General features: G+C 44.6%; 1 protein-coding gene across 5 annotated transcripts in view; it reads left to right on the forward strand.

Moving 5' to 3' along the window:
• The window catches only part of CLASP2 (cytoplasmic linker associated protein 2), a 340,309-nt gene that overhangs the window by 148,592 nt on the left and 167,139 nt on the right, over nucleotides 1-24,578 (forward strand). For 2 of the 5 annotated variants that reach the window (XM_081933452.1, XM_081933454.1), the window contains one exon: nucleotides 6,822-6,968. In XM_081933452.1, the coding sequence (XP_081789578.1) occupies nucleotides 6,822-6,968 (147 nt within the window). Of the gene's footprint in view, nucleotides 1-6,209; nucleotides 6,389-6,821; nucleotides 6,969-24,578 lie in introns of those variants that run through there. The other 3 variants (XM_081933453.1, XM_081933455.1, XM_081933456.1) reach the window with 3 other exon arrangements.

Here is a 24,578-nt window from a genome sequence, read left to right on the forward strand (position 1 = left end):
ACCTGGGCTGTATTATATCTTAGGCAGGAGTCTTAGCCACTAAGCCACAGGCTCGCCTCCTTATCAGTTGAGCCACGGAAATAGGTATGTATTTGTGTTACAACCCCTGGTATGCCCAAATATGGGAGGAAGGTCACTACTCCCTCTTTCTGTCCTTCGGCTCATCACAGAAGACCATGCAGGCAGAAAACCATATTTTTATTTTTAATGTTGCCTTTTTATATTTGTGTTGCATTTGTACTGATAAATAAATAAAGGGAGACTAGTATAGATCTATTTCGAACTAATTAGCTCTCATCAGCTAGCCATACCCTTACTGGGATTTGAACCTGGGCTGTATTATATCTTAGGCAGGAGTCTTAGCCACTAAGCCACAGACTCGCCTCCTTATCAGTTGAGCCACGGAAATAGGTATGTATTTGTGTTACAACCCCTGGTATGCCTAAATATGGGAGGAAGGTCACTACTCCCTCTATACATACCTATGGCTCAACTGATAAGGAGGCGAGCCTGTGGCTTAGTGGCTAAGACTCCTGCCTAAGATCATCTGGTTTTTCTAAGAGAGCTTTGTTTTTTTCCATAAAGGCCTGTGCCTCTATGGGTGTGTTGATTCTAACTCTTGTGTCCTCCCAGAATACTAGCATACCTTCAGGCATCAGGCATCTGAACCACACACCCTTCTGGTATAATCTCTTCGTTAGCTGCGAATAGCTTTTTCTTTTTTCCCTCACTTTCTTGGGGATCTGTTTCAGAATGGTTATTTGCCTGTCCTGGTATTTCAAATCTTGCCCCCTTTGTGCACTCAAGATTTCATCTCTTGTACTTTTTCTAAGAAATTTAATGTGTACCTCCCTGGGTACGTTATGTGTTCTAGCATAAGCTGAGTTCACTCTATAAACCAAATCTATTTCCCACCCCATCTGTTGTTTCTCTCTCTGGATGTATTCAGCCAAAATACTTGTCATAATGTCCCTTATATTTTCATCATCTGCCTCCACCACATTTTGAAATCTAAGGTAAAAGGACATTCTCTCAAATTCTATTTTCATCTGTTGGGTATCAAGTTCTTCTGCACCCCTTCCATCCCCTCCCTCATCTCAGCTGTCCCGCCCTCCAAAAGATCCAGTCTCTGTGAGTTTTTATTGATTTGGGCCTGGTTCTCTTTAATTTCTTCTTTCATCTCCTTTAGTTGTTTTTTTATTTCCTCTTGTCCCTGTAGGAGTTGCTGAAACATTTGTTGAAACTCAGTCTCTGTAGTTTTAGGTTGCATCAAAGCTGTTATCGTTGGTTGTGTACTAGGACTGGACGTTGCAGATGTTGGGGCAGAAGCAGCAAATCCGGGCTTTCCAGGAGGTGGTTTTTTAGGAGACATTGTTTGTAGGATAAAGAGTTCAGTCAGTACAGGGAGAGATCAGTCACAGAGGTAGAACAGCCAGGAGAGTCCAGGAGACAGAAGGTCCAGGCAGAAGAGGATTTTTCTAATCACCCTGGCAATAGAGTTAAATTTTTCACTCCAGGGAGTCCAAAAGATAGCAGTCAACAAGAGATTTGTCTAAGTAGCACGGAGACAAAGACCGGAAGCCTGAAGTTTTAAAGGTGGAGTCAGGTTTCACAGTTCATAAAGACAGCGGAAGTGTGCCATCTTGCCCTGCCAGCTTCGGGCTTAGAGGCATAACAAAGTTTTCAAAGTTTCCAAACTTTCCAGATCATCATTCCATTGTAGATTTAAGTTCAAAATTCACCATTAATAGGAGCGTGACATCCTTAGTTGGCTCTCCCCCCTCCTCCTTCCCTTGGGGCTGAGAGCAAAATTGTTTCAAGCCGCCTGTCCGAGGGGGGGGGGAATCCTCCTCCCTCCAGCCGTGCTTCTCCAGCCAAGCCGAAAGTGAAGTTTAAACTTCTGGCAATTTTTCCAAGTTAGTGAAGGGAATGAGAGGGAGTTGTCGCCTCACCGCACCGCAGCCGCGTCCTTCTGCTTGTTTTTTTCTTCCATCAGCCTCGCAGCGAAGACGCCGGAGCGTCCCCCATCATGCTCCCCAGTGCCTAGAGCGAAGCGGGGGGGCCCCCCTGGCCGCCGCCGATCCAGGGGTTCCCCCGCGGTGCCGCTCCTCCGGCAGGAGCCTCTACGGGGCGTCCTGTGCCCCCCAAGGAGTGGGGAGCCCACCGAAAAAGCGCGGGGCGAGCAAAGCTTGCCCGTCGCCGTCAGACGCCGGAACCGGAAGTCACGCCTGCATGGTCTTCTGTGATGAGCCGAAGGACAGAAAGGGGGAGTAGTGACCTTCCTCCCATATTTAGGCATACCAGGGGTTGTAACACAAATACATACCTATTTCCCTGGCTCAACTGATAAGGAGGCGAGCCTGTGGCTTAGTAGCTAAGACTCCTACCTAAGATATAATACAGCCCAGGTTCAAATCCCAGTAAGGGTATGGCTAGCTGATGAGAGCTAATTAGCTCAAAATAGATCTATACTAGTCTCCCTTTATTTATTTATCAGTACAAATACAACACAAATATAAAAAGGCAACATTAAAAATAAAAATATGGTTTTCTGCCTGCATGGTCTTCTGTGATGAGCCGAAGGACAGAAAGAGGGAGTAGTGACCTTCCTCCCATATTTGGGCATACCAGGGGTTGTAACACACATACATACATACATACATACATACATACATACATACATACATACATACATACATACATATTTCTATCTATCTATCTATCTATCATATATATATATATATATATATATATATATATATATATATATATATATATATATATATATATATATATATATATATATATATATATATGTTGTATTTGTGCTGATAAAATAAAGAGAGACTAGTATAGATCCATTTCGAGCTATGTAGCTCTCATCAGCTAGCCATACCCTTACTGGGATTCGAACCTGGGCTGTATTATACACAGGGCTAGAGTCTTAGCCACTAAGTCCCAGTAAGGGTATGGCTAGCTGATGAGAGCTAAATAGCTCGAAATGGATCTATACTAGTCTCCCTTTATTTATTTATCAGTACAAATGCAACACAAATATAAAAAGGCAACATTAAAAATAAAAATATGGTTTTCTGCCTGCATGGTCTTCTGTGATGAGCCGAAGGACAGAAAGAGGGAGTAGTGACCTTCCTCCCATATTTGGGCATACCAGGGGTTGTAACACAAATACATACCTATTTCCGTGGCTCAACTGATAAGGAGGCGAGCCTGTGGCTTAGTGGCTAAGACTCCTGCCTAAGATATAATACAGCCCAGGTTCAAATCCCAGTAAGGGTATGGCTAGCTGATGAGAGCTATTTAGCTCGAAATAGATCTATACTAGTCTCCCTTTATTTATTTATCAGCACAAATACAACACAAATATAAAAAGGCAACATTAAAAATAAAAATATGGGTTTCTGCCTGGATGGTTTTCTGTGATGAGCTGAAAGGACAGAAAGAGGGAGGAGTGAGCTCCCTCCCATATTTGGTCATACCAGGGGTTGTAACACAAACATATATATAACACAATACCAGGGGTTGTAACACAAACATATATATATATATATGTATATATACCAGGGGTTGTAACACAAACATATATATAACACAATACCAGGGGTTGTAACACAAACATATATATATGTTTGTGTTATATATATATATATATAGTTGTGACACAATACATACCTATTTCCCTGGCTTAGCTGATAAAGGAGGACAGCCTGTGGCTTAGTGGCTAATACAACTGCCTAATATGTAATACAGCCCAGGTTCAATTCCCAGTGAGGGTATGGCTAGCTGATAAGAGCTAAATAGCTTGAAATAGATCTATATTAGTCTCCCTTTATTTATTTATCAGCACAAATGCAACACAAATGTAACAAGGCAACATTAAAAAAATGGCTTTCTGCCTGGATGGCTCCTAGGGTGAGCCGATAGATAGAAAAGGGAAGCAGTATTCTCCCTCCCATATTTGGGCATACCAGAGGTTGTGACACTATATATATAGTACTATATAAGTTTGGACAGTATACCTATCTATGATCATATCTAAATTTAAATTTAGCTAAATTTAAAATGGCTGCAGATTTCAAGGATCACTTGATTAGGCATTCCATTTATATGTTTTGGAATAAGTACAAAGAAAAGGTTTTTCTGAAATATATCTGGATGTTACCCAAACATCTTTTTTTTTAGAAAGGAAACGATAGTGAGTTACAATTGGTGAATTTATACTGAATAATATCCTTTGTTCAAAGTTAACCATTTCTCAAATCAAAAGAAGACTTAGAACTAGAGGATTGTAGCTATCATTGGTTTACCTATCTACAATTAAAATAAATGTTTACTATGGATAAAAAAATGTGGTAAAATATATACAAATATATTTTAGTTCTCTCTCTAAATTAACACCAAACACAGCAGTACATACATAACATACTCAAACATAGACACACATACTACCTTCACATTTACCCTGCCAATGCATCTATATAAAGTCCAAGTTCAAATAGTAAATATTTAAAAATACAGTGGTGTGTAATAGTGACCAATTCTCTTTTATGTCTAATTGTCATCTGTTGACCACTGTATCACCTCCATCTATGTATGAGTTTTCTCTGTAGGCATGCCACTCCAAATGATGTAGAAACTAGTGGGAAAACATATAAAATCAGCCATGGGGGGACTTAATCCAGTGTGGAGAACTTTTAAGGGATGCCAAAACGTCACTGCTTTTCCTGAGGTGCAGGTTCTTAGCTGTTCTCCAGATCATTGTCAGGGATCATTTAAAATGATCAGGAATAATACCGACAATAAACTCTGAAGAATATCAGTCCATCGCCTTTTTTCCCCTCCTTGTTTAATTTGTGCTATGCAGAATTTGAATCAAAATCTGTTTATTATAGAGAAGTATTACATATAAAGGAATATGGTGACTCAGTGGCTAAGACACTGAGTTTGTTGATCAGAAGGTCAGTAGTTCAGCGGTTCGTATTCCTAACGCTGCATAACGGAGTGAGCTCCTGTTACTAGGCCCAGCTTCTGCCAACCTAGCAGTTTGAAAGCATGTAAAAATGCAAGTACAAAAATAGGGGCCACTTTGGTGGGAAGGTAAAAGCGCTTCACGTACCTTCAGCGTTTAGTCATGCCGACCAGAAGCTGTATGTATTTCTGCATATACATCTTACTTAGTGAGCGTTTTAAACAATGTCTTGAGAAAATATAATGCCATTATATAGAACTATGGGTGCAATCATTTTTATTCAATGTTATCTTCAATACATTTCTACTTTTCATTTCACTGTGCTTAAAACATTGAATTTCTGTTTTAAGGGTTAAAGTGATCTGAAATATTGCCTTCCAGTACGTGTGCAAGGGGAAAGCACAGTTACCATGGAGACTGCTAGAATAATGTGTTTCCTGTCTTTCTCTTGCATTCTGATAGTAACATACTCATGCATATAAAATGCAGCCATATACCATTGGATGATTATCTGAAGGAAACACTTTTGACATTTTTGGATACACATTAAACATTTTTTCAGCAGCATGTTTTAAACATTGCTTTCTAAATCTAAAGTCACAGTTTTAAAACACATTTTGCTGAACATAATAGGAATGTGTAGTTTTATTCTAGAATGACGTGGAATCTTTCTAGGGTGAAGCATATAGGAATTACAGGAGTTCCATTGACAGGATGAAAACGATAACTGAAAAAGATTTCAGAGAAAGTGTGTCTGTGTCTGCGTGCACCACTCTAGCCTTTATACAATTCCGTATCAGCCTCACCCATCTTGTCTATGATGAGAAACTACAGGTTGATTTTTTTCATTTCATTTATGATACTGCCAAAAATATTTTTTCTATAATTGAGTAGTAAAATATTCACATGATATTTAGAATACTAAGTTTTTAGATTATGGGTGTAATTTGAAATAAAAAAACTAAAGCATCAGGGAATAAACTGGAAAGAAATGTTATAAGGCAGATGATACTTTCAGTTTCTTAAAATAAAGAACTTTAAGAAAATTATACCCTATCACATAATCACAAAATAGAGTATGTAAATGTTTGGGCATGGGAATGAGTTTATTTGTGCGAAGAATTTTTCATCTTATCTAGCAGTGGCTACCAGCAGATGATGTCACCTTTCAGCTGATTGGCTATTTCAGTACCTAGTGCAGGCAAGAGACAGAAGGATGCCGGCACAAATCTCTGTGGTGAATCTGTGGTGTTTTTTCTCAGTTTTATATGGAATATTTTGATAAATATTGAGATTATTCAATTGTACGGCTATGTGAGCAAGTGGGAATATCTTAGTGCAAGGGTCGTTGAAGAGCTGTCAGAGGAATGAGGCGACTGATCTGTAAACGGATCTGTGATTGTAAGTGTTAAAATCAGGGTGGAAGGATTAGCAGGGAGTGTTCATAGACACGTTGTAGGAGGATTGTAGCAGAAATGGCAAGTACGAGTAATAGAAAAGCAGTGCTTTTCTTACAGAAATGCTGAATTAAATTGAAAATGTAAACGTTTAGTTGGAATTACAGATTGTAAATGGATAGGAAATATATCTCTAATGGATTTTTCCTTAGCTGCCAAAGATTAAATTTTTAAATGATAGATTCTGTCATTTGCAAGCCTATTATATGAAATGAAATTACATTATTTCTTTTCTTTTCTTTTTTCTTGTTTGTAGCCTTAAAGTGGCATTCCATTTGATTGGATTTTTGCTATACTACAACTGGAAATATTTATTTTTAAAACAAAATATCATGGAGTTGTAATGAATGTTTTTCTTTTTAAAAACACCTTTCTAGATAAAAGCATTGATGATGAAGAATCAGTGGATGGAAATAGGCTATCTGCAACTGCCTCAGGTTTCAAGGTTCCTGCACCTAAAAAACTTGGAAATCCTTCAAATACAACAAGAAAGCCAGGATCTGCTGGTGGGCCCAAGGTTGTAGGTAAGGATAATTCAGACATCAAGATACTTTATTTTGATTTAATTGGAATGATGTTGAAGACATTTAAATGATAATATATCATTCATATTGCAGTATTTTGCAGGTTAAAAAGTGTGAAATATATTCAAAAGCTTAGGTCTTAGATGAAATGATGGCTTTCTATAATATAAATGATGAATTTAACATTTTGAATGGATGCACTAGCTTTCTAATTCTTTGTGACTAGTATGAAAAGCACACAGCTAATTGCTATCATGTTAGATATCATATGTTATGCAATTAATACACATCAACATACTCATGTACAGGAAAACTTAATCAATAAAATAATCAATCCTAATAATATATTAGGAAAAGGAAGTGAACCATAGAACAGACTATATAAAGTCGGTCATTGAGGTAGAGACAATGATCATAAGCAGTTTTTTAAAAATATTTTCATGTTTCAATAAATTATGAGTTGCAGGTATTTATTTTTATTTTTTTGAAATAATTTAAAATAGAAGAATTTGACAAAAATATTTCCATTTCTAGATTATTTATTTGACCCACAAAACTAAATTAATATTTGAATAACTAAATGCAACTCAGATGCAATACTCATAGGTGATACTGATTGCATATCTAGCATACATTAATCTGCCAGATAAAAATATTTATTCTCTCATCCAATTTGCTTTTTCAATGTAGTTTTTAATAGTTGATGGTCCATCATCATTTGAGTGGGGTATTGCTCAGATGTTTTCAGAGTAAATCAAGAAGCATTTTAAAATAAGATAAAAATGAATTTATGCTGCTTGTGTTCATATAAATATATGTTTTTCTTTATCTTGCCTTCTATTTATCTAGCTACTAAACCTCAAATATTCTTTGTATAAGTCTACAATGGCTATGTATTTAACCAACATGAGGAAATGTCCTCACATTTGGTTATATGTTAAGTCAGGCAATATAAGTGGCTTGGCATATTGTTTGTATTGTAAATATTATATTTTAATATATATAAAATATATTATAGTTTGCTATTCTGCTGTTTTGCTTTTAGTATATAGTTTTGGAATAAACTATATATTATGACAAAATCAAATTATTTCCCAATGAAGCTTCCTCTAAATTTATTATATTACAATTCCTATTATCATTTCTTAGTAAAGTTTGAATCACTGGAAAAAATGTCTGCATTATCTGTGCACATAAATGCAGGAAAAATAAAATTCTTTTTTCCCTTAAAAATTACTGATGAGAAATAGTAATCTAGATAACACAAGAAGTTCTAAGGTTGCAAAAGTTGTAAAGCTGTTTCCAAAACTTTGCCCATGTCTTTTTGGTTTCAGTCTCTAACAAAATATGCTCAAAAGTATGTATAGGAAAACTGTTTATTTTGCTGAGCTTATTTTTACTATTAAGCTATTTATGTGTTTGTAAGTAGGAACATGCAGTTCTGATGTTATTTAGTGTTGTGTATGTTTTTGTCAATGTGTATAAAAAAATAAAAAAGGGAATGAAATTTTCATCTGCAAACATAAGATAAGTCTCATGATAGTTTACAGTTCTAGAAAAAGATGGACAATTGAATCAACTCATTGGAAGTTAAATATAGGAGCTAAATAATGTTTGTGAAACGAAAATTATAGTAACTAGATTAAATTAAATACATCTGTATTTTTGAGGCAACATCAGGAAATTGTTTTTCCTAAACATTCAGTTTAGAATTTTTCTCCATATTGTCAGAGAATAAACATTTTATATATTCTAACAGGGAAGTGACTGAGGAGTTTGAGGGTTTTGTCAAGCAGGGGATGGGGCAGAGCCGTCTCTTCCTCATACTTTCAGGCAGCATCCACGTCCTCATCACTCTGGGCAGAGGCCCCAGGGTGTGGTAGTATGGGTCAGCAGCTGTATGGGTCCTGAGGGAGGGTGAAACCCATCCCTGTGGCCGCCTCACCTGGAGCTGGGTCTCGCCATGTTGGACTTGTGCCCTTGGAATATGGTAGCTGGCAGAGCAATAGACTGAGGCTGCTCCACTGTTGCCCAGTTACAACTTACTTCCATCTCCCTCCCTCCCTTCTTCCCCTGCTTCTGATTCTCATCTCTTTCCTTCCTCTGCACTCAGAAAGGGATAAGAGGAGGGAGGAGACTGGCAGCCATGCCACTGGCACCCATGGCTTTCCAATGCAGGGATCGTGGTCCCAGTGACAGGGAAGCCTCATGGTCTGTGAGGCCAGGCTGGTGAGCAGGGCATGAAAGCCGGCCATGGCTCTGTTGGAGCCTGAGTCCTCAGTGGAGGATGAGCCAGAGTAGGGCTGATGGAGAGCGAGGGGGTGTTGTTGGCTTTGGATGAATATGGGGAGGAGCAGGACAAGGCAGCCATGGGTTCTTCAGGCTTGGGATGGCTTGCCAGAAGAAAGGAACGGGTGTGACAACTGAGACGGGGTAAGAAAGGGCAAGCAGTGGAGATGAGGAATGATTTAGCTCAGGCAACGGACAAGGACCATCCCCTCCTGATCCCCAAGCACAGAGAGTGGAGAGGAGGTGGGAACAGTGCAGGCTGACCTGACGAGTCGGGAGGAGAGAGCCCCGCTCCTCTTCAGAAGGCATACCTGGGGATGCAGACTTAAGGAGACGCTGTGGGGAGGGGTGCTTGTTGAGAACAAGCACTGAATTCATGGAATTTTGTCTGCTGTTGCTGACATCTGGAGTTCGCTGGATTTATTGCTGCCTTGTTCCTTTGCTTCATGGACTCATTGCCTTGTTCCTTTGCCTCACTGGATTTCTAGCCTTAAAGTTGTGATGCTAACTTTTGTTGGACTACTCACAGCCAGAGGCTGCTGGAGGTGTGTGAGAACGCTCCTGGGCTTGCCATAAACGTGGGAGCGTTTGGGGAAAGTTAGAGCAATAAAGGGGAGTTTGAACTATCAACTGGCTGTGTTGCCTCCGTGCCTTACCCAGGTCATCACAGCTCTGGTGCAGGTGTGGCACTGATGTATTCTACAACCTGGTGGCAGCCATCCAGGGCAGAACATAGTCAGCCTTAGATCTGACTAATGGGATCACCCTGGAGCCAGCAACAGACTGCCCTGCTCCCTTGGCCCTGACTCCTGGGTGTGCGCACAGGAGGTGGCAAGCGCACTACGGCTGGCATCCTGAGTGAAAGGGAACTGCTCAGAATGCAGTCAGTCTGTGGGGCAAGATGGTCCCCAGGGACGCCAGGTTCCACGTGCTTGCTGTCTGCTGTGCGCACCCAGAGTTGCAGCAGGGGCAGACCCTTGTTGGGACCCACAGATCTAAAGCTGATTGCGTTCCAGCCTGGATGGCCGCCACCAGGTTGTAGATCATCACCCAGTCAGCCTGTGCCAGGTAGAAGCGGCATAGGCCAGTTCTTCACTGTTTCCAGGGCGACCCCGTCGGTCAGATCTAACCACATTGTGGGCCAGATCTAGCCCATGGGGCTTGAGTTTGACATGTTTAAAATCGTTGTAAATCAAAAACCATTTCAGAATACTCTCCTACAAATCTATTCCAGACGATTCTCTTTCTCTCAAGAATAGATTTCCTGACCTTTATTTGAAGAGCATGGAATATCCATTCTTCCAATTCATCAATGAAAATATTTTGGGATATCAATATTTAGCATTTTCAGGCAAAACAGTGAGCATGTTACATATTGAATCGTTTTCTTTTTACCATGCTTGTAGTTGCTTGTAGTTGCTAAATAGGCTTCTATTATACACAATGTAAACCTATTATATCTAGTTCTCCCTAGTGGTGGAGGCGGCATCCAGATTGGGTTAACCTTCATCCAATTATATTGAGGACTGGGTCTTGTAATGTCTTTAAGCTCTGCCCCTGTTGCTAGGTAGATCCCAGTTTTGACTCAGTCCAGTCTCGAGGACGGATGCATTATCGTGTTTCTCCAGTGTTTGATCACAATTGGTATCGTTAAATTGCAAAAATTAATTGTCTGTTTGAGAAACTTGTTAAAGGCTCTTCTATACAGCCAGTCAGCCCAAAGGTCCTTGCGGCCAGGCTTCTTCTTTGTCAAGCCTCTAAGCTCTCTCAGGGCAAGTAGGCTGTCAGCGTGTGAGGCAGGCACCGTTGCGAAGGGAGCATCTCGCCTCCCAGTTCCATGAGAAAACTTTGGGGAGAGAGAGAAATTGTTGATTGCCTCAGAAGCGCCCGCAGCGTTCCGTTCGGCTTGGGCAGGTGAGAAATTGCCTGGAAAACACTCCTCCGCTCCTTTAAGGGTTGACTGGCGAACCGCGCACTGTTATTAAAGCAAAAAAACTCAATTTGTCTGAAATCTGCGTTACGGCCGCGGAGCGACCCAGATCGCCCATAATTTGTGAAATCGCTGCCGAGAAAGCCGTTGCGAGGCTTAGACACGGCTTGCCGGCAGTTTTAAAAGAGCGGGAACACCATTTTCTTTTAAACAGCTGTCAGTGCATTCAAAATGGCGGCCGCCTGCACTCAGGCTCTCGAAGCTACAGCAGACAAGGCACTTGAGGCACAAGTTCTGGCTCCAGTTGAGGCTAAATTAATGTCCAGTTGAGGCTAAATTAATGCCCTCAGCCCAGTACCTCTGAGGGCAGAGTCCCAGGAGCAGCAGCAGCAGCAGCAGAAAAAAGAAGTCTGCAAAGGCAGACAGTGCAAAAAAGGCAAAAAACCCCAGCCATCTCCCATTATGAGAGGCAAAATGGAAAAGCCTTGGATCGTTTACACAAAAAGGCTGCCAGCAAAAAGACATCCTCTCCAAAACCTGCTGACATGCTCCAGCAGCCTCAAGGGCAATATTCCCTGCTGCTTTCTCCTGGGGGCAGACAGAACAGAACCCAATTAACCCTGTCTTCCCTATAGATGTCTCCAATATTTGGGGTTCATCCCAATCAAACCAGGGTTTCACGTCTGGCTGTGGGATGGAGTTGCCTCTTGTTGTCCAGAGGCTTGATTCACTGCCTTCCACCTCCAGTTCCTTGGGACAGCCCCAAGGTGGCTATACTCCAATGATCCTGCCCAACTTCCAGAACATTATAACTTCGGCCATCTCTCAGAGCATAGCGGCCAGTTTCCAGCAGCATCAGGCCCTGGCACTCAGACAAGCGGCGGCCTCAGCTGCAATACCACCCGCTTCGGCTCAGGTAGCTGTACCTGTAGAACCAGAGGTGTCTGAACAAGAGGAATTGGACCACTCCTCGGAGTGGGGTGTGTGTCTTAGGTTGTAAAGAAGGAGAAGAAGGCAAGATGGCGTCCTCAGACAAAGGCAGCCTCTAAGATAGGGCCTCAAACTACAACGAACACACAACGGTGAGCGCAGAGTCCCTGTATGTGGGCAGACACCTCTACCTGAGACTGTCCCGATGCCCAAAATATTTGTGGACCTGATCCAGCGACAGTGGACATCTCCCACATCAGGGCCTAACCCACCGGCCAATGACAGGAGGTTTTTTAACGTGGCCAATGAATTGTCCCAATTTTTGGCAATCCCTCCTATTGATACTCCGGTGATCGCCCTCTACACCCTAGCACACATGCCAGGGGCTCCGGAGGACGTTCTTAAACCGGAGGAGAAGAAAGCTGACTTGACCCTGCATAGAGGTCACCAGGCAGCGGCCTGGGTGGTAAAGGCCACTACTACGGCTTCCTTCTTCACCCCCCTGTGCTTGCTGTGGCTGCAGGAACTGCAACAGCGCGTTCCGGTATCCGACATACGGTCCCATCAAGACATTGCCAAGCTGGTGGCGGCGATTCCGTTTGCGTCGGACGCCACTCTGACCTCTGCCAGGTTTGCCGCCAGGTCCATGGCCTCCTCCGTGGCCTCAAGAAGGCTGCTGTGCCTTCGTCAGTGGCAGGCCGACGCTCGTCACAAATGGAAGCTGGCTTCTGCCCCCTTCAAGGGGGGTTCTCTTTTCGGGGATCCCCTTGACCCGTACCTCATTGAGAACAAAGAGAAACGGAAGGTCCTTCCATCAGCCCCGAAGAAGGGCTTCAACCACCCGGCTCCTTACCCTAGGCGCTCTTCCTTCCGTGGCCTGGATCCTGGTTTGTTCTATCGGAACCAGGACTATGGTTCCTCCTTTGGGGGGGCGGACTATGGGGCCCAGGGTTATAGGCAACAGGGAGGCTTTGCCTCCAGGCAGAGGCCTCAGCCTGACCACTTTCAAAGGGGAAAATCTGCCAGGCGGCCCTTTCGAGGGGGGGGTCGCTACTATCATAGAACCTAGACCCCCCGAGTCCAGTTACCCCATCGGGGGTAGGTTAGCAAAGTTTGCCCACATTTGGGATGCTACCACCTTTGACGCTTGGGTCAGATCCACAGTTAGGCAAGGGCTTGCCCTTGAGTTTATCTCCAAACCCCCTAGTTCCTTCAGGGCCTGTCCCGTATCTTCCAACCCTGCTCACAGGCGTCTCATGTTGGAGGCGGTCCAGCACCTCCTCGACATTTCTGCCATACAGCCGGTTCCATCTGAGGGATGCGGGCTGAGGTTTTATTCTATCCTTTTTGTTATTCCGAAGGCCTCGGGAGGCTGGAGAGCTATTTTGGATCTTAAACGATTAAACTGGTTTATATGTTACAAACGTTTCAAAATCCATTCATTCCATTCCATTTTGGGGTCCATTAGGCAAGGGGATTTTTTGAGTTCCATCGACCTGACTGAGGCCTACCTCCACGTCCCCATCTTGCCATGCCACAGGCAGTTCTTACGTTTTACGTACCTGGGGCAGCACTTTCAGTACACTGCCCTCCCCTTTGGCCTTTCTTCAGCTCCTTGGGTCTTCACTAAGATCCTAGCTGCATTGATCGCAGACCTCAGGGAGGTACCTATTCGGCTTCAGGCCTACCTGGACGACATACTTATTCAGTCCTCTTCCCCTCGCCAGGCTCGGAGGGACCTCACCTCCACTATCCAGGCTCTTCAGGCGCATGGGTTTTCCATCAATGTCCCCAAGAGCCACCTGCGTCCATCCACCAGGTTGATTCACCTAGGGGCATTGATTGACACTGAAGTATGCAAGGTGTACCTCTCCCAAGAAAGGCAGGACAATTTGAGAACCCTAGCTGGTCAGGTAGCCATGTCACACAGGTGCTCCTTGGCACTGCTGTCTAAATTGATGGGTACCATGGTATCGGCCATTGGGATTGTTCCATGGGCTCACTTGCACTCATGTCAACTACATGAGTACCTTTTTAGAGGAAGCTGTTGAGCTGTTCACTGGCCAAGGTTCAGGTTCCGGCGAAGGCCAAGCGTTCGCTCACTTGGTGGACTTCTCAGGCAATCACAGAAGGCCTGTGTTTCAAGGACCAGGAGTTCCTGACGGTTACTACGGATGCCAGCCTCTTCGCTGGGGGCCCACCCTCCAGGCACAGGTAGCACAGGGCCAGTGGGACCAGGTGGAACGTACCCACAACATAAACTGGCTGGAGTTGAGGGCGGTACACCTGGCTCTTCGCCACTTCCTCCCGTCGGTGGCGGGGAAACATGTCCTTGTGCTTACGGACAATGTGTCTGCCAAGGCACATATCAACCGTCAAGGGGGCACCAAATCTCGGCATCTCATGGACGAAGCCATGAGGCTGGGCCTTTGGGCCGAACAGAACTTACTGTCCCTCACCTCGGAACATATCTCAGGGGTGGACAATGTGCAGGCGGACTGGCTCAGCCGCGAGACTCTGGACAATGTCGAGTGGCAACTGCACCCCTCTATATTTCAGGACATAGTGGACAGGTTTGGTATGCCGGTGGTGGATCTGTTCGCCACCCCTCTGAACAGCCAGCTCCCAAGGTTTTTTTCCAGATACCCTACACCTCGGGCGGAAGGGGTGGATGCTTTGCATTGTCGCTGGCCCAGGGGCCTTTTTTACGCCTTCCCGCCCTTACCCCTTTTACCCAGGGTCATGCAGAAGATTCTGAGGGAGGAGGCCGAGGTGGTGCTGGTCACTCCACACTGGCCACACAGGCCTTGGTTCGCCGACCTGCGGACGCTTTCTGTAGGCAGGCCCTGGAGGATCCCTCGGGACAGGATCTCCCTCCATCAGGGGTCGCTGGAACATCCAGACCCTCAGTGGTTCCAATTGACCGCTTGGCGTTTGAGCGGAACGTCCTAAGGGGGGAACAGATTCTCCTCCAGGGTCATTGACACCATTCAGGCCGCTAGACGGCTGTCCACTGACAGGATTTACAATGCCATCTGGAAAGCCTTCTGTGCCTGATGCATTGGTAAGTCCTTGGACCCTGTCCAAGTCACAATATCACAACTGCTTGAGTTCCTGCAGGATGGCCTGGATAAAGGTCTGGCTCCTAGTACCATCAGGAGACAGGTGGCGGCCATATCTTCCATTTTGGCATGCGGGGGGGGTCCCCTTCCCTTGCCCAGCTACCCATGGTGCCCAGTTTTCTCAGGGGGGCGTCTAACCTCAAGCCCCCTGCGGTCCATAGGTACCCTTCCTGGGATCTGACCAAGGTTCTAGACGCACTGACCAGGGCTCCCTTCGAACCTCTGAGGGAGGTCTCACTCAGGTTTCTATCGTTAAAGGTTTCCTTCCTGGTGGCCATAACTTCGGCACGTCGGATTTCAGAGTTGCAGGCTCTTTCATCCAGAAAGGAGCTGTGCGTTTTCCATGCTGACCGGGTGGTCTTACGCCTGGACCCCTCCTTCATCCCCAAGGTGTGTTCTTGCTTCCACAGGACCCAGGAAGTGATTTTACCCAACTTCTGTCCTAATCCGGTCCATCCTCTGGAACGCAAATGGCACACCTTGGATGTCAGGAGGGCCCTTAAGATTTACCTACAACATACCGCTGCGTCTCGGAAATCCAATGCTCTCTTTGTCTCCTTTCAGCCCACTTCCCTGGGTAACAAGGTCTCTTCTCCTACCATAGGCAGGTGGTTGAAGGCCTGCATTTCCTTGGTTTACCAATCTCAGTCCCTCCCAGTGCCTGCTCGAGACATGGCGCATTCCACCAGAAGCGCTTCCACTTCAGCTGCATGGGCTGCTCAGGCGTCTCTACATGAGATCTGTAGGGCGGCCACCTGGGCTACTCCCAATTCATTTATTAAACACTATAGGATGGATTCATTTGCATCAGCGGAGGCGGCCTTTGGTCGCAGAGTGCTGCAGTCGGTGGTTGGGGCTGATGCTTCATTGTCACAGTCTTAGACCCACCCTGGGACAGTTACTGCTTGGGTACGCCCCAATCTGGATGCTGCCTCCACCACTAGGGAGAAAGGGCGTTGGTACTTACCTGAGACACCTCTTCTCCTAGGGTGGAGGCAGCATCCAGCCCCTCCTTGTTTGGGGTGCGTTCCTACGTCATGAATGCGTACTGTTGTTCTGTTCTTGGACTGTTTAACTTAAAAAAAAGAAAAGAAAATAATGATAATAATAAAGGCATGTGAGGAAGCAAACAGTTGCTGTGTGACATTGGTTTTCTCTGAGAATGGTTGGATGGTGTACCGTACTGTATGTCAGGTATGCGCAGAGGTTGACCGGTGTGTAAGTATGTTACTTCTGTTGGCGATAATGCGATGGGTCTGATATTTCTCTTCATCAAAGCTGGGATCTACCTAGCAACAGGGGTGGAGCTTAAAGACATTTCAAGACCCAGTCCTCAATATAATTGGATGAAGGTTAACCCAATCTGGATGCTGCCGCCACCCTAGGAGAAAAGGCGTCTCAGGTAAATACCAACACCCTTTTTATTCTCCATTTATTTTTGTGGTTTCAAAATGTAAATAAAATTTGCACAATAAGAGCAATAGTATTTCTGTAGTGTCTTTCAAATGTGGAATATCTTAGTATATTCTTTAAACCATATTGTGATAGCTTTCTGAGGTTGGCTAGTATCTTCATTTTGCAGAAAGTATGCTGAGAAATAGAACTATGTTTAAGAAAGTTGAACTGTGGACTTTCCAACTTTAAGATATGGGCATTCAAAAATGTATTGGTACCATGTCATCTAGTGTATTAGATGACAAATATTTTTACTATTTCCCCCCAAAAAATATTTTACTGCTAAGTTTATCGAAGTGTTAGAATGAATAAAAGAAATCTAAGTTAATAATTTTAAAAAAGTTACAAGCAGAAGTGTTATTAATAATTTAGTCTCAGCATTCTGCAGGCTTTACAGAGAAGTTTAAGCTACAAAATTCACTTTGCTGAGAAACCTAATATTCTAATTTATTGTAGAAGAAAAAACAAAAGAATAAAGATAATAGGATACTTTAGTTGCTGATACTAAACAAACCTTCAAAATAGATGCATGAAGGGAAGTTTTAAAGATTGAGAACTGATATTGGGTAAGGCTTTATGCTGTTTTAGAAGTTTCTGGTTTTTTTATTACTAAAATCTAAGAATTTCTACTAAAAACTAGGAATTTCAAAAAGAGGTTTTTGTTCATTTGTTTGAACAAAATACACACAAACACACACACATGTACATACATACATACATACATGCCTATATTAATAAACAGGCAATGCATTTTTCCTTCAATCATTTGGTAGTTCTATTGCAAGAATGGCAAGATAGCAAACACAAGGGTCACAAATCTGTGCTATCTTAAAATAGTCCCATTCCTGTTTGTCCCTTTGTCTACCTCACTTGTTTTATTTCTGAGAAAAGGCTGGTATTTAGCAAGATTTATTTAAAATTGCATAGTTTTAAATGCATAGTTAAACAATAGCTTTCTTTCTCCCAACCCTTGGTTAGTCACATTGTCCAATTATGAATCGTTCTTTTGTTTTGAGAACTGTTCACTTTTCTGTCAGACATCTGCATCAGTGGCCTTGGTGGGCTCTCCCGGTCTATCTTTGGTGCATCTGCATTTACTCATGTTCCTTGAGCCTTCATTTCTTGTCTGGTTTTTGTGGATGTTTTCTATGAAACCTTCTCACCAACTGATAAGCTTTCATATCCTTGTCTTTCACCAATTCTGCTTCTAACATAGTGTACCCCTTCTGTTGTACCAGGTATTGCAATTTTCCCTTATAGAACCTTGAATCTAGGATTTTATTAATTTCATAATGATCTTCCCCTCTCAGGAGGTGGTGGTTTCTGTTATGTCCTGATGTAGCTGCTGGCAAGCTAAGAAGATCCCTATTGGCTGAAGCGCGAATGCCGGCTGGTGGGAGAATAACGAGCACCTGATTGGCTGCCTGTCTGACAATCAGTATAAATAACTGTATAAATTAAATTATTAACAGTATAAATAACTGTCAGACAGGAGCCAGCCGTTCTTGTTGTGTTTTACTAATTCTGTTAATAAAGACTTGTTCGTTATATGAGCCTCCTCTCGTTCCTCAGTAGCTTCAAATAAAGCACTGGCGACGAGGGTGGGATCTGGGTTTTAAAAATACCCAGCCACAGAGAGCTCTGATATATTGAGGAGATTGAAGAGGAAAAGGAAAAAAAGATTTTGAAAGGGAAGAAAGAAATTTTTCCTCACAACGCTGTCATGTCTACGATTCCCACTTTTGCTGCTTTTATGCCTGACAAAGAATCTTGGGAAGCATTTCTTGAGAGGTTTGAATGCTTTCTAAAGGCAAACGATTTTGCTGACATTTCCTCAGACAGAAAACAAGGCTATTTCTTAAGTTCCTGTGGCCCGGAAATGTTTTCCACGGCTAGGGCTCTAGCTGCTCCTATTCCAATGCATTCAATCCCTTGGGAAGCCTTAATTACAAAATTAAGAGCCCATTATGCTCCAGCCCCGTCTCGTATAGTGCGGAGGCATTCTTTTTGAAAGTGTTATAAGGGTGAAAGCGAGACTGTTAATCAGTTCATGACCACCTTACGAAATTCAGCTATACATTGTGAATTTCAGAACCTTGATGAGGCTCTCTTGGAGCAATTAGTCTGTGGAGTTAAGGACTTGTGACTCCAAAGACGTTTGCTAGCCCGTTCTGAGCTTACTTTACAAATAGCTATGGATGATGCTAGAGCAGCTGAACAGTCTGACAAATCTGCCGCTGAAATTCAAAGATTCCAGGCTGTACGGAACCAAGCTCTTTCTGTGGCCATTGCCAATAACCAGTGTGAAGGGGTCAGAAGTGTTAGGGATTATTGCAGGTGATCGCCCTACCCCGACCATCCTTTCCCCGCGCATGTCACGGTGGACTTTCTGGCAGCTTACTCGTATCAACTAGTGTACCGACCTGGTAAGACCATGGGGCATGCAGATGCCCTCAGCCGCTGTCCATTGCCATCTTTAGGCCCAGATCCAGCTCCGGCCGCAGCTGTCCTTTTAATTGAGGACTTGGAGTTGCTGCTATCGGCCACTGACATAGCCGTTCACTCTAAACAGGACCCAGTCCTTTCTAAGGTGCTAGATTGGACATGCAGAGGGTGGCCTAGGGAAAAACTACCCGATGAATTCCTTCCGTATGTTAGACGGCGTATGGAACTTTCAGAATTAAAAGACTGTTTGTTGTTGGGCAGCAGGGTGGTCGTTCCACCTTCGCTCCGCAAGACAGTGTTAGAATACCTCCACGATGGCCATCCAGGCATTGTGAGAATGAAATCTGTTGCCTGCAGCTATGTATGGTGGCCCAACTTTGATCAGGAAATTGCTGAGTGGATCGGTAGCTGTCAGCCATGTCAGCTATCCCGATCGGCTCCCCCAATTGCATCACCAAGGGAATGGGAATTGCCTCGTGGACCATGGTCCCGCATCCATTTGGATTTTGCGGGACCAGTCCAAGGGCAAATGATATTAGTAGTTGTGGACGCCTTTTCCCGTTGGACAGAATTGGTACCCATGAACTCAACCACTTCAGAGAGTACAGTAAGAGCTCTGCAGCGCCTTTTCGCTACCCACAGACTGCCGGACACGTTGGTGTCCGACAATGGGCCCCAACTAACGTCAGCAATTTTCTAAGCGTTCTTAGCAAGATTGGGTATCAGGCATATCCTAGTGGCTCCTTATCATCCGGCCAGCAATGGCAGGGCCGAGCGGGCAGTTCGGTCAACCAAGGATTCATTGTCAAGAATGGCCCCGGGTAATTTAGCGACTAAGATAACTCACTACCTAGCAATCCAACATTCCACTCCCTGTCCAGTGTCTGGCAAGAGTCCTGCTGAATTATTAATGGGGCGGCGATTGCGCACATTACTGGACCGATTGCACCCCACTCATGAAACGGACGCCCCTCACGTTGGAAGCGGGCACACTAGAAGTTTCATTCCGGGGGACAGAGTCTATGCCCAAAACTGCCAGGGGGATCCCAGATGGGTGCCTGGGGTTGTCACACATGTAACCGGGCCCTGTTCTTATAGGGTCCGACTAGATGATGGACGCCAGTGGTGCTGCCACAAAGATCAATTGCGGCGCCTGGACCTGTAACACCACCCTGCAGATGAGTTACATTCGAATGACAGTCAACGGCCCAGCCAACCCTTGGTCGTTGCCTACCGGCCAGACCCATTTCTTCAACCCGAGCATCGTTCCGAAGCGTTCTCGTCAGATGACTTACCTGCCCAGGAACTGAGACGATCAGGGCGGAGCCAAAGCCGGCCCGCCTATTTAAAGGACGTCTGCACGATCCGGGGGGGAAGGAGTGTTATGTCCTGGCGTAGCTGCTGGCAACCTAAGAAGATCCCTATTGGCTGAAGTGCGAATGCCGGCTGGTGGGAGAATAGCGAGCACCTGATTGGCTGCCTGTCTGACAGTTAACAGTATAAATAACTGTCAGACAGGAGCCAGCCACTCTTGTTGTGTTTTACTAATTCTGTTAATAAAGCCTTGTTCGTTATATGAGCCTCCTCTCGTTCCTCAGTAGCTTCAAATAAAGCAGTTTTTTTTCAATGGATCTCAAGTTGGAGCTTTTAACGAGCTTTAACAGACTACAATGGAACATCAGGTGAACTATCATTTAATAATTTTGGCAACTTTACCTCCAGTGTAACTGGGTTAATGATACACTTAATGGGAAAGGAGCTATGTGTTTAGGACCCAGTTTTTTATAGAGTTGCCTTAGTTTCAAGTACTTGGTGTACACATATACTTTATCCCCAATCTTAAACTCTCTCTAGGGGAGCTCTCTTCTGTTCTGTTTGTTTCTTCTGTGATTCTCCTGCTTTTGCTAAAGCTCTCTGCACCTTTCCCCAAGCTTCTCTTGCTTTGAAAATAAGTCCATTATGGTCCAGATCACTGTGCTTCCCCCCACTCTGCCAATTTCAAAATAAAATCCATAGCAACTTCTTCCCATGGCTGGCTGGGGTCAGCAGCTTGCTGCAGTAGCCCTGGGATTTTTCCTGGCATTCATTTTATGGGCACACATACTGGGCAGCTCATCACATAGCTTTCTATGTCCTTTTTCATCTTAGCCCACCAGAACTGCCTTCTGGTGAAATGAAAAGTCTTTACAAATCCAAAATGGCCAGCCGATTTAACATAATGGCTTCGGTGTAAGGTCTGGGTTCTCAGACTGGCCAGGGCATACAGTTTGTCTCCCTTTCAGGCCAGTTTCTCCCTCATTGTCAACTCCTCCCTATGGGCTTTAACTCACTCATCTTCTTGTAGGGCTTCTTTCAGTTGATGAGTCAATTCCTCATCAGGCACTATGGAAGTGCCTGGGGTACTACCACTCTCTGAGTTTTTTTGCTTGGAGGTGATAATAGAATTAACTATTTCCTTCTGGGTGCTTTTGTATAGGGGCATCTGGGAGAGTACATCTGCCAAAAAAATTTCTCCTTCCAGACAAGTATTTAAGCATAAAGTTGAATCGGTTAAAGTATTGAGCCCATTGTACTTACATTGGAGAAAGCTTCCTTGGGGGTCGTCAGAGACTAAATTCTTGTGGTCTGTCCATACTTCAAATGGGATCTTCCTTCCTTCCAGGAACTGTCTCCGGGTCAATAGTTCCCATTGAGTTGTATAAGCCTCCTTTTCCCACACTGCCCAACATTTCTCTGTGTCAGTTAGTTTTAGCATTATGTAGGCATATGACTGCAGCCTTCTTTGGTGTTTTTTGGGAAGTAGGACAGCCCCACTGTTACGTTGCTGCCGTTGGCTTGTATCTAAATTTGAATGTTTTAAGAATTCGTTCGGTGGCAAACAGCTGCTTGAGCTTCTCAGAAGCAGCTTGGCACTCCATGGTCCACTTTAGCAGCTGACTGGGTTTAGGCTTTACTCTTCCCCCCCCCCCCCTGTTTTTATCAATTTGGTGATTGGCAAACTAATTTGGGCAAATAGTGGAATAAACTTCCAGTAGAAGTTGGTAAAGCTCAAGAAACTTTGCAGTTGCTTTCTGGTTTGGGCAGCCTCCCTCTCCAGTATTGCCTTCACCTTCCCAGGGTCCATTTCTACTCCCTCACTTGACACCTGATATAATCTAGGCTAGTTTTATGAAAATCACATTTTGATAGTTTGTCATCTAGGAGTTTCCTCAGCACCACCAATACTAACTTCACTTTCTCTTCTATTATTTCAGAATAAATGAGGATGTCATGCGGGTACACAAGGGCCCCCTTGTATAAATGCTTGTGTAACACCTCATTTATCAATTGCATGAGTACTGCTGGGGCCTCTGCAGTATGAACAGCATAACTTGGAGCTAGTAGCATCCCAGGGGCAATTGAAGGCTATTTTCCACCTGACCCCCTTCTTAATCCTTATTCAATAATATGCTTTCCACAAGTCCAATTTGATGAATACCTTCCCTTTGGACAGGTATCCCAGATTTCTTTCATGACGGGGTGGGGGTACAAGTTCTCAACACATACTCCCATTAATATCCACAGAAATCTATCAACAGTCTAATAGACCCATCTTCCTTGGGCTGCCACCTCAGGTTGTGCTGGCTGGATAAATCCGCCAGGTTCGAGGAAGAAAAATGGGTAGCGAAATTCCCCAAGGAGAGCATGCAGGACTTTCTGAGAGAGTGAGAAGTGACACAGAAACAAGGAGTGCGAGAGATACACACACACACACACACACACACACACACACACACACACACTGGCTGATGAGTAAGAGTCTTTGGCGAGGGCTGATTCAAGCTGAATCTGTCTCCCCCCACCCTCTCTCGCTGCCTGATGGGAAACGGTGGCCGGCTACTTCCGGGTTTGTTGGTGCTGGACAGGCAACCTGCTCTCTACCCCAAAGAGAGAGAGAGTTACCAGGTGCGAGTGGGGCAGGAAATGGGTTCTAGGAGAAGGAGGGGATCTAGTCTTCCCTATTGTGAAGTGCGCTTTCGCTGTGCAAGGCACTTCAAGAGCAATGGGAAGGTAATGGAGGGAGTATTGGGTTTTCCCCACACTAAAGGAAAGCCAGCCAGGCTTCTCCTTCCCTTCTACCCTTCCCTTTTCCCCTTGCTCCCTTCCCTCCACTCAATCCTACTTTGGGACAGAGAAGCATGCACTGGAAATGTGTGTGTCTTCTTACCCTTAGCCCACAACTCTCCATGCTCCTCGAGACCCGGCTTGCTGAGGGGGTGAGCAGTCCTGATGCCTCTGCATAGTTACTAGCTCCATCAGGCACATGGTGGGCACCCTCCCCCCATGATTGAGCCATCAGCTTGCTCGAACTCCATGGGCTGTCTCAGCTTTCTTACTTTGACCCTAGCCTTTCTGCTATCTGCAACCTGACCAAGCATCGGGTGCAACATGAGTCTACCAAGGAATTGAACCACCATCCCCAGTTTCCTGAATGGGACACCACAATCTCCACTCAGGCAGTGAAAGAGGTGATGGCTCCACTTACAATTGCGGCTCAAGAGCACTTCTTCCAGCATCGGAAACAGGCTCCCACTGGGCAACATGGCTTCTCCTTGGGACCGAGACGGTGGCTCCCAGGGTCCTCTGTTCCAGCAAGCATCTCTCCTCTCTTCTCCAGGGTTGGCTCTCAAGTTCAGCATGCCTTTTGTACTCTACCAGATCTAGCTCCACTGTAGTTGCCAGTAGGTATCAGGCATGATGTTCATCTGGAATTCTTTGGGGCAGGCAGTTTTGGTACAGCTCCTACCCATTCTATCTTGGAATTGATAGACCAGCAATTGCTCCAGCCACTCTCTCAACTTCCCTGCCAGGCTTCAGAATTCTCGGATATATTCGGCCACCAGCCTCGTTTCCTGCAGGGTGGTCCAGATCTCTGCTTCTGCTCTAAGGGTCTGTGAGGGGTCACTGAATCTGGCCTGGAGTTTCTCCATAAATGTGTCAATGTTCCCCAACTCCAGAGCCACCCAGTCCACTGTTTCCCTCTTCAGACTCACAGTAATGGCATTCATGCATGCAATGTCATCCGGATAATTGGTCCTATTACCAGCCAATAGCTCTACACTTGGTTTGGGAAGTAAGCTAACTTCTCTGGCTACCCGTCAAATGTCACTCTCAAGGAAGGGGGCTCTTGGTTGTCCCAGATCAGCATGTAGCCCAGTAGCCCTTCCAGTGCCTGTGGAATTGCTTCTCCTCCTGTCCCGCAGCACCCTGAAGTACTTCGGGTTGTCTCAGGCCACCTGGGGAGTATGGTTGTCCCTTGGGGACTTATAGTTGCTTGAGTCATCGAGCCCAGCATTACCTGGTGCATTGATCCTGTTCTATGCATCTCCATTCCAATGAACCTCTCAGTTGTTCCACTGAAGTACTATGGCACACCGTCAGGTATTTCCAGTCCATCAG

This window comes from Natrix helvetica (assembly GCF_964273705.1).
Source record: "Natrix helvetica genome assembly, chromosome: Z".
Classification (NCBI taxonomy): Eukaryota; Metazoa; Chordata; class Lepidosauria; order Squamata; family Natricidae; genus Natrix; species Natrix helvetica.